Consider the following 10,984-nt stretch of genomic DNA (forward strand, 5'->3'; position numbering starts at 1 on the left):
GTGTTAGCGTTTGTAACAGGAGGCATTGATATGCAAGCGTCTCGGTGACTCACTGTAAGCGTATTATAATATGCTAAATTGGACCCGGAGACTGACGCAATGTTCCGGATTTTGCTTGCGTGAATTAAGCAAGTTCATTTTTTTCTTTTGCGTAATTTGTGAAATATCGTACGTGAATGCGTATTCACGCAAGCTATCTGGAGCACTGATTACAGTATGTTCCGGTCATTGTATATTTAAAGTGCCGGCATTTTAGTTTGTGCTCTGCTTGGAGATCTATGCATACCAGGATCCGACCCCTATAAAAGCCTGTGAAATTGTCACACTATTTGCTTGCAAAATAGACCTCCGGCTCCTCCACTATAGCCGGTCCCAAGCCCCTGTTGATAAAGGAGAAGGGGATCACCAACTGACATCATCAAACATTCGACCCAGACTGATGTTACTAACCTAGAGTCGCGAATAAACCTAAATCGAGACTTTAAACCTGCAACATCAACATCATCTCATGATCACTTGCTTGCACTTCAACACTGGTCGTCCATGCAAACACACATTCAATAAGTATTCTACACCACCTGAAATGTTGATGTTCCCTTGTGAAATCAAAATATCTTTAACCAAAATAAGTAACTTATCTCCAATAAAACATTTGCAGCATAGTTTATTGTTTATTTTTTGTATTATATGAAGAAATAACTTCAAATATCTGAAAAAAGGTTTACAACATTTCCGATTATAAGAGTTACCACTCTTAAAACGGATTAGTTCCCACTGCACGTCCTGTCAGTGTTCCAGCTAGGCTTTGAAAAGGGCAGGGCGCTGGCCAAAAAAGGGCATTTTTTGCGTGCAGTATCTTTTTTTTGGGCGTGTCCATGCAGTTACATTATTCTGCATGCACATCTTTTTTTACATTCCAAGTTTATATTGTATGTTTTACACAAGGCCTGGTTCATATGAGACAGTAAAACTCTTTATTGTTCTTTTGTAATTACTATCATTTATTATTTTCTTTTTATTTGTTTTAAGATTTTAGATATTTAAAAAGTTTTTTTTTAAATTTACATACACTATTCTGAATTTTATATGAGATATCATATATATATATGTAGCATTAGTTTCAAAAAGATATATACCAGACAGTATCAAATAACAGCAGAAAATAATTCTGAAAAATAGTAAACATGGCAAAAAAAATCAAAAGAAAAGGAAATGCTTGATTAAAATATTTCAAAATAATATAGTAATTTAATTACTATTATTTTATTACTCAGAGAAGAAATGCATGTTATTGACATCAATATTTTAGAAATTAACATATGGATTCAAGATTGGCGAGTCTTCCTCACCTGTAATTTGTAAACTGTCCACCAGCTTTTGCAGTTTTGTTCCAACTTCCACGATTTATGGGACTTGACAAGCAATGTAAACTGCACATCATATTACTTCATATTTTTATCAGATGCCTTATTTCATGGCGAATCTTTTCAAAGAAGTAGTCTTACGTTCCACAGTTACATTGTAAAATCATAAAAATGTTAAAAAGATGACACCCTTTTTTGTTACAAATGCATAAAAGAAATTTACGTGTTTCTATTCAAATTATTCTGCATTTGAGTAATTTATTTATTACTCCAAGTAGGGAAAACCACCAACTTGCGTATAATATGCAAGCTCCCCTATTATACGCCTGCTGTTGTAGTATTGATTTGTTACTAAAAATCACTCAAACAGTAAATTTTGCAATGTATTAGTTAATGGCGAAAGGGTCAGCTACTTAGAAACTTGATGTTGCTCCATCGGAAGTATTGCATCAATTTTTGGTACTTTCCCACATGCAAATAAATTTTATTTTTGCATTTTGTTCATGTTTCATGACTACCCGGGGGGGGGGGGGGGGGGGGGGGGGGGGGGGGGGGGGTTATATATATGCGACTTAGAGGAAAAAATTAAAAAAGGGAAGTTTAAAGTGATTCTGGTTATTTTTAGTAACAAAGCTACAAAATGTATACCTCAATTGGCGAATAATAGTGTAAAAGTGGAGAGTATAAGGTCACCATACTAGCTCAAGACTAGCGGGAATTTCCCTTTAGTCTAGTGTTTAGTCAAGTGGTAGGATGTTTGCGAGAGGTCCCTTGTTCGAAGCCCGGTACGGGCAGGGTATTTTCCATTACCACTTCCAATTACATAGGCAAATTTGCCTATTATACTTAATTTGGTGGTTTTCCTCAACCTGATTACCCATATATATATATGCGGGGGTGTGCCCAACCTGTTTACACTATATATATATATTGCCAGCCAGTATGTGTGGTCAAATTTGACCATATAGCCAAATCTGCCTTTATAAGCTAGATACATATTAGGAGATCAGTTCCTAATGTGAAAGAAGTTAGTTGCTCAACTGAAATATCACAAACCTTTCAAGTAATTGTCCAATAATTCAAATGCGATGTTTTCTCTCTCTGAAATAGTTTTTTGGCGTTTGCTGCATTGCTCTCCTCTATCGTCTCGCCTGCTTCGTTGTAATTTGACCAAATTCTGCAGTTTTTCGGTATCCCAGTGGTTTTTCAACGGTAAAGTTTTTGACGCCTGATCTGGATAACAATTGAATGTGCTCAACATTTCCTGCGTAGTCAGGACAGCCTCGCAAAAAGAGTATCCTCCTAATGGATTACAGAATACTACCTGTAAGGTCATACTTTCCCAAGATTCAGGATCCTCTTTCTTAAAGAAGGTCTCGAGAGCTTCCAATGCATAGTGCCCTTCTGCCACATCAACCTGATCAAGTACGTATACCTCCTCGGGTATTCTCTCTGCCATTTTCTGAGTCCGGCAAACGGCAGCTGTGAAAAACTAGCTTTGCACAAACTGTTTCGTATTTTTCTACCGCAAGTGTAATTAACACCAATATAAAATATTATCAATAAGTTAAGTTGATATATTTAAATATTGATTATTATATTAACGCATATATTTTAAAAGATTGGTATTAGGAAGCACACATTACTATATACTAAAATGGCTTGAATAATCCCGAGTTATAAACTTTACCGAACGAAACTCTAGTGTTCCGAAGAGCCATTGGGAACTTCGAGAAATGTCTGTGAAGTTGCTGGATTTGATTATTCAAATGACCATTGGTTTTTGTTGGCCAAAATGTAAAAGGGTCAGAAATAGTTCTTATTGGTGAGAATCACTGTCATTTGTTAATCTGTTGCACGTCATTTTTAACATGAATGAGACAAATGAAAGTAGTTTGCTGAGGATTTATATGGTGAGGGTCCCGTAGTGCAGGTGTAATGATGCCAAACTCGGTAAGAGCGCAGAATTATTGTCATAATCAGTCACCACATTTTCTAATATAAATTGAGATTTTAAAATTCATCTTGATTTATGTTATTTTTCGTACACAGCCTCGTTGAAGAATTCTAGTTTGGTTTGATTTGCGGGGGGGGTATTCGTTTTTGAGGAAGTCTTGGTTTCTTTGGCATGTGTCTACCTGAGGTATGTCGTTTATTCCAAGTTTCTGGGTAATAATTTTACAGCAATTTTGAGGTAAAGATTCGACATTTATCATTCACATCACTTGTTGTATGCAAATTTTATTGATCTCTGCTGATTATCATGTGTTAAAAATTCCTGGTTTACAGTTTGTGGCTGTGCTCATGTATTTTGTGAGTTAACAGGTAAAGTATATGTGCAACTGTTCAGTGTTCCTCCAAACCAATCAAATTAGTTAACCTCCCCTCACCCACCCCAAGTAAGTTGGTTTAGATTGTGTCCCAATTTTTCAAAGACTCTCATATGTTAATTTAGACCTAGTGGTAAAGAATCTTGGAGTACCAAATTTCACAGATCATGAACATTGCCACCTTCAGTGTCAATAATTAGACCTGTATTTATTATTACAGACAGGTTATGAATTTTTAATCATTGCTTCAGACTGATTATGAATTTGTGTTAACTTTCACAGACATGTAACAGAAAAATAACATTGTTTAAAACTGCATGATTATACATATAACAATTATATTTATTATCACCGACATGTTAGGAAAACTTATCACTTGTTTCAAACTGGCTATAAAACTTTTATTATACTATCACAAGTAAGGTTATCAATTTTTAATTATTGTTTCAGGCTAGTCATAAACTTGTGTTAACTATCACAGACATGTAAGAAAAAATTATTGATTGCTTCAGACTGGTCATAAACTTATAATTATCTTAACTTTCACATACATTATGAGGAACTTTTATTAACTGTTTCAGACTGTTAACATACATATATATATTTACTTTCACAGAAAAAAGTTGTATCCCATGTATTATAGACAAGTGATACACATTTCATCATCAGATTGGTTCTAGTTGTGTAGATTCATCTTTGTGTGACCAAAAAGGCACAGGCCTGAGATACATGCATGGTAACATCATGCACTTTATAAGTATTCAAATATATGAATTCATGGTAAAACATATTTATCTAATCAGAAATCTAACCTACCTGTCAGACTGTCAAAATAATAGAAACTGACAAAAAAATAACATTGAGGCTAACTCAAGGAACTCCTCAGGTTCTTTTCAAAGTAATTCCACATCATGATCCAGCAGTCCCAGCATATCATTTGTTTGATGCACATTTAGCAATACTATTTGGTCTAGGGTATATATATGATATATACCTATTTGTTTAACAACATAATTCATGTAGCAAAACATTAAAAATGTGTATAATCCTCAATTCCAGGTAAAGCACTATAAAGTATAGTTGAAGCCCAGAGATATATTCACCCTCTCATTGAAATTAAAATAATACCTATACCATTTTCTNAATAGTATATACATGTGTTATACATGTACAATGTATGTGGTAGTATATATATGTGTCATACATGTCTGTTGTAGTATATACATGTGTAATACATGTGTGTGATAGTATATACATGTGTAATATCTAGCTGTCTGTGATAGAATATACATGACTGTGTTATACATGTCTGTGCTATTGTATACATGTGCAATACCTGTGTGTGATAGTATATACATGTGTTATACCGGTCTGTGATAGTATATACATGTACATGTGATATACCTGTGATATACCTGTATTTGGTATTATATGCATGTGTTATACCTGTATGTGGTAGTATATACGTGTGTAATGCCTGTCTGTGACAGTATATACATGTGTTACACATGTCTGTTGTAGCAATTGCATATATTATACCTGTGTGTGATAGTAAATACAAGTTTAATATCTGTCCATAGTACTGAATACATGTGTTTAATCTGTCCGTGGTATTCTATACATGTTTATGTTTAATACATATATATACAATTGCTGAACATGAGGATTTAGATACACTTATGTTATCAGGATTTGCCCCATAGACAGGCCCTAACCCTGCCTCCTGTTTATTATAAAAGATCATTGAAATGTCTTTACATAGGAATGTATACATATTATAAATAGTAGTAAATACAGGGCACATAAAAAGTGGAATACAGAAAATATATAGAGTGGAATACAGAGTAAAGAGAGTGGTATACAGAGATGTGTTGATATTGGCTTCCAATAATAATTCCCCTACTTACCTATAATTGGATGTGGGTTACAGGGACATGCTTATTAAGTGTGCAGCAAAATATATATATACTGTGATGGCATCAAAGTAAAGAGAATGACCGGTAAATATATAAGGGGCATGTCATGAAGAAGATGGAAATAGTCTTTATTCTGAATGCTGAGATATGTAATTTAAAAGTTCAAATACTGAACACAGTTTTCTTTATACTTTCATAGCTGATTATTTCTGCATGTTTCAACATTCTGTTACATTATCAAGAAGTTCAAATGTAAATGAACATAGACAACTATTATCCTTATTTTTCTGCTTTAGTATATCTTAACTATGTGGTATTTTGTTTTGTTAACTTTGTGCTATTAAATGTATATATCATACACAATATATACCAAAAAACCCTGCCAAAGTCAAAAAAAGTTCCTTACTTAAAGATTTTGTGCTTGTTTATTTCATTAATTTAGCTGAGTAAGATGGTCTTTTTGCCGCGAATAAAACCTCCCTTATTTTCACCTCAATTCCCTTAAAATGATTGTAAAACTCACTGATTGGTCTACAAGAATTCTGGCATGTAAGTGACATTTAGCTATTTGTAAAAGGAAAGTAATGGTTGGGTTAGTAGTTCCATAACTGATTTACAAAATGTTAACATAACAGTTGATTAGTACATTATTGTTTGATGGTTATCTAAAAAAATATATTAATAAATGAAACTTATATTTTGATTGTTCTGACAGATAGTGGAGGAATTTCAAGACAATACCCTGGCGTGGATTGCCTCGATTTGTAGAAATCTCCCCTCAGAAGACTTATGCAGTTTGGAAATAGTGGAAAAGGTGTGCAGGGAGGAAATCATAGAAACAGTAAGGAATCCTTACAGAGACTGTTGTAAGTTTTGTGCTGCAGACCATTCTCTTTCAAGAAATGTTAATCAACTGACTTCTAGATATAAGATAATAATCTTGAATGATATAATTTATAGCTAGTTATTTTCGTAAAATGTGTTTGATTCTCATGCAATGATGGTCACACATTAGGTTAGGTCAGTCAAAATACCTCCTGATGCAGAGTTTTTGCCAAGTGTTTATAGGGTCTGTTACAGGGACCCATTCCCAATTGAAAAATAACCTTGCATTATCCCAATTTCAGTCTTATTTTTCCCAATGGGTTAAAAAGAATGTTTAGATAAGGTTTCACTCATTATATGTTCAACATTCAAAGTATTGCTATCCTTGCAGGAGCATTCAACATGCATAAATAATGAAAAATTTGAAGTTGAATAAACAAAAACACTGAAAATTGATGTTTGTTTATTGCTATACATCTTACTGTAAGAAACAGCTAGGGAAAAACCTTTTGCTAATCACAATGCAGGTTTTTGTTTTTCCAAACTTGTATTTCCCAAATTTTGTCAATTGCCAATGATATTTTCCCAATTCCTGTTCAGGGGCCCTTTCCCAAAATAGCTGGGGGAAAACCCTGTAATACGATGTACTGCCTTTACCTTTTCTTCATTTGACATATAGACATATATGTGTTTCCACTAAATGGTGCAACATAAGGTCACTCAGGTAAGTATTGCTCATTGTGAATCTGCATGTATTAAAAGTGAAGCAGTGCAACCATGTCACTGCCAGGTAATGCTAGTTTACTTTTTTGTGTACATTTAGTGGTGTTTCACTTTCTTCAATACAACGGATCACAGATTTTGTTCAATTTCAATAGCCTAATTATGTTTTTTTTTCTTTCTATTTAGCCATGTTCCATCTTCATATGGTGGCAGATTTATTGAAAAGGCCCATCATCAATCATTTCAGGTATAAACGCCATGATTTTCAGGTATGATACCATGGACCTAGTCCATCTGTATTAGTTAAAACTTGTGGAAGCTTTCCAATATCCTTTATTTCATCTCCAGCACCACGTTACTATTGCAAATCTTCTGACATGAAAGTACTTAACAGATGTTTTAAATGAAACTCAAATTGATTATATTATGATATTCTTTACTCCTCCTCACCCCTGCAGGTCGGAGATCGAGAAAAGAATACACCTGCTGTTAACCACATCATGTATTGCAAGAGGCGACTAATGTGCGAACCCCCTGCATAATTGAGGATTTGCTTTTGTGCCTTCTACTTGGGGACACAAAAGCGACCAAAATAAATCTGCTGCACCCATTGCAAAATTTGGAATCTTTCTCTTTCTTTCTTTTTCTATTTTCCTTTTATTTTATAGCGGCTTGCTTGGCAATACCTCACTTTTGACTTTAATGTTGAGCGTTCGCCCAGATGAGAAAGGCAATTGGTTTTGTCCCCAGGCCGGGACATACCAAAGTCCTTAAAAATGGTAGTTATTATTCCCCGATTAATGTTCAGCATTTGGGATAATGGCAGTAGGATTCCATTATAGGGCAATATGGCCGCCCACTGCTCACCGCTTCAAAACTAAAACAACAGATACCGGGTTTGTTTGTTTGTTTGTTTGATTTTGTTTAACGTCCTATTAACAGCTAAGGTCATTTAAGGACGGCCTCCCCTGTGTGCAAGATGCATGCGTGTAGTGTATGTGTGTGTATTTTGGGAGGCTGCGATATGTTCGTGTTTGTCTNCTGCTCACCGCTTCAAAACTAAAACAACAGATACCGGGTACCTGAATATTCTGAAAATGATACAATGCTCACCGTAATTCCCATTCGCTACATTGTATCGTAAAATGATAGGAGTTGCTTCCCCTACGCCAGGCAAAATTAGTAAGACGCTGTCGCAAGCGACCGTCTTTTGTTTTAGCGTGGGTGCCGTCCTCTTATCTAAGCGTTTCGGTGACATTGAGAGACAACAGCACAACAACATGGAGAGATTTGGGCAGACGACAACGGAAGAAAAAGACTTGAGATTAAGGTCAAAGGTCAAATCCATGTCACAGAGACCTTGTTTTAAGATGTGACACACTGCATACTCTGTACATGTAATATATCAGATAAAAGCTTTAGTTTTGGAGGTTAACTACACTTTTGACAGGGTTATGAACACCTCAAAAACATGCATGCATAGTTTCAGAATGCTTGTTAGATTATTGAATTTGATGTATGGTCTTTATTTCATTTCAGAATGTCGTTGCAGATTACTCTCCATCACTGCGTAGATATGTCTACAAAAATGCTGGCTACAGAAGATTTAAGAAATGTTTTGCAATTGGACGATTTGGACCATTTCAGGATGATTTGGTAATTAAATATCCTGAAATTGTAAAATAGTTGAATTTACTATTTTTAGTAAGTGTTCCCACTCATGTGTAAATGTGCATGAATCTCGCACAATACCTGTAGTTGCTTGCCCGCAGAGAAAGTATTACATGTATCTGGTATTGATATGAAAAATAAGTGTCTCTGCCCATTCATGATAAAAAAAAATCAGTTTCTCTGTTTTATCTTTCAGATGGTGGACATATCGGTTGAGCTACAGAAACTTAATGTTGACCCATCTGATGCTATTGAAATCTTCATGCCAGAGGTGAGTTGTGAAGTTGATATTAAAGGGTTTTGCATTTATAGGTATTACCCCTGCCTCTGCCAAATATTACTGCAAATCTCTTGACACAGCAACTGATTGTAAGCTACAAGTTTTGATGACACTGCATGCAGGTGCTCAGAACCATGATATGTGGAATCGGTTTTACTCCATTCGTAATTGTTGGTCAACATCAAGATCAAGTGCAGTATAACTATAAATTTAAGAGGATGACTTTATTCTTAGAGCTTACTATACCCCCTTTTTGTAAGGGGGGAGGGAGAATATAAATGCTTTGTCAGTGTGTCCATGATCCTGTGTGTCTATGCATCCATCACAAAGTTCACTCAAAAATAAAAAGACTGCCAAGAGACATAGAGTTTAGTTGTATGTTTGAAAGGATTTTGATTGGTCAATATTCCACCCAATGCAGATGTGTTGATTGTTTCTTAAAGAATCCATCTTTATTGGAAGTTTGTTCTTTTTTTTTAGACACTTTTGCAGATACTCCAACAAAAAGAAGGCATCAACAGGATTTTGGCGGAATATGTTCTGCAGGGGAACTTTGTTTGATTTGCCAATCTAGAAAGTGTGACTGTTGTGATATTGGCCACCAATTGCATTTTATTGAGGTTTCAGATATTAGATAAACAATAGTAGACAGTTAAGCTGTCAAATCAAGCTGGCCAATTACTACCTAGATGGACACTAAAGTGAAGTTACTTAGGTAAAGACTATCAATGTGCTGTCTAGCTTCGTAGCCATGTTTACAACACAACATGCTGTCAACGATTTCATAACATACCCAACCTGAAAAAATATTGGCAAATAAAATGTTATAAAACTGGCCATTTATGTTGATTAAACTGTATTATTTGTGAACAAAATCTTATCATGAAATATTCAAATTTTTGCTTAAAACCAAAGGTGTTTTTTCCTTCCAAAAATGTGCTTTAGTGCATTGATATGTGTTAATCTTGCTATGACCAGCATTTTCATCAATCATCTGCATTTTAGTTTACAAAACCTTGACAGGTCTGCTGGTGTGTTAGTTCTTGTTGTATGTTTGGCATGAGAGCTTTTATATCCTCACATTTGCTGTGAAGTAAAAAAAATATGTCACTTTATTAATTAAGGCTATCATATTTATAATCTTATATGGTTGATATTGTTTGTGGCTCACCTGCGATTGATATAATGAAGGTCGGACTTATACAAATTTTCCAGTGCTGTTTAGCTTGGTTTCCCTAAAAGTCTTAAGTGCTAGACTATTCAAATTTGGACCATAGTTCATCTTAGCTTCAGTTTCAGTATTTGTTCCAGACTTTGAATCATAACCCAGTGACTGTTATCCTCACCAATACTAAGCTTTTTGTAAAATATTCCTCATCAGTGTTAATGATTTCATTTTCTGATTTTCTAAATTTCATTGAAGTTGATTATCAAAGCAGGGACAGACAAACACAACTATGGAAGTCTGGTATAAGTTAATGACCTTTGTGTATAAACTTATTATAATATTCAACCTAAATATGTTCTCCTTTAAACAACTTGGTAAAGGTATAACATATCATATTCTATTCATATCGCCTTGGTTTGTAGACATATGAAAAAACATTGCAAATTGAATTATATTTGTTTTTGTGCGGAAATACATGTAGTTTTACTACCTCAAAATGTTATGTTCATAACGATGCAATGAATAAAAAGTTTGCTGAATTATTCATGTACATTGTGTGTTGAGACCAACAAAAAGACGATGGCATCGATATCCAGGAACCATCTTATTGCACCAGAATTGACTATGCATGAAATAAAACACTGGCTGTGAAAAAACCCAAAATAAACACGTCCGGGTATCACTTTATTACATGTGTACATGACGTG

At 34.7% G+C, this 10,984-nt stretch overlaps 1 protein-coding gene across 3 annotated transcripts; it reads left to right on the forward strand.

Moving 5' to 3' along the window:
* Positions 1-2,962: 2,962 nt before the first annotated feature.
* Positions 2,963-10,786, forward strand: LOC110460132. Of its 3 annotated transcripts, XM_021512868.1 has the most exons (6): positions 2,963-3,317; positions 6,326-6,476; positions 7,345-7,405; positions 8,698-8,814; positions 9,026-9,100; positions 9,590-10,786. In XM_021512868.1, the coding sequence occupies exons 2-6, from the start codon at positions 6,400-6,402 to the stop codon at positions 9,668-9,670; spliced, it is 411 nt and encodes a 136-aa protein (XP_021368543.1). In that variant the 5' UTR covers positions 2,963-3,317; positions 6,326-6,399; the 3' UTR covers positions 9,671-10,786. The 3 variants fall into 3 exon arrangements, 2 of the variants coding, with proteins under 2 accessions (XP_021368543.1, XP_021368541.1); XR_002463977.1 differs by lacking the exon at positions 7,345-7,405; XM_021512866.1 differs by lacking the exon at positions 7,345-7,405 and having other exon boundaries at positions 6,326-6,451.
* The last annotated feature ends 198 nt before the right edge of the window (positions 10,787-10,984 follow it).

The sequence above is a fragment of the Mizuhopecten yessoensis genome, unplaced genomic scaffold (genome assembly GCF_002113885.1).
Source record: "Mizuhopecten yessoensis strain PY_sf001 unplaced genomic scaffold, ASM211388v2 scaffold10327, whole genome shotgun sequence".
Classification (NCBI taxonomy): Eukaryota; Metazoa; Mollusca; class Bivalvia; order Pectinida; family Pectinidae; genus Mizuhopecten; species Mizuhopecten yessoensis.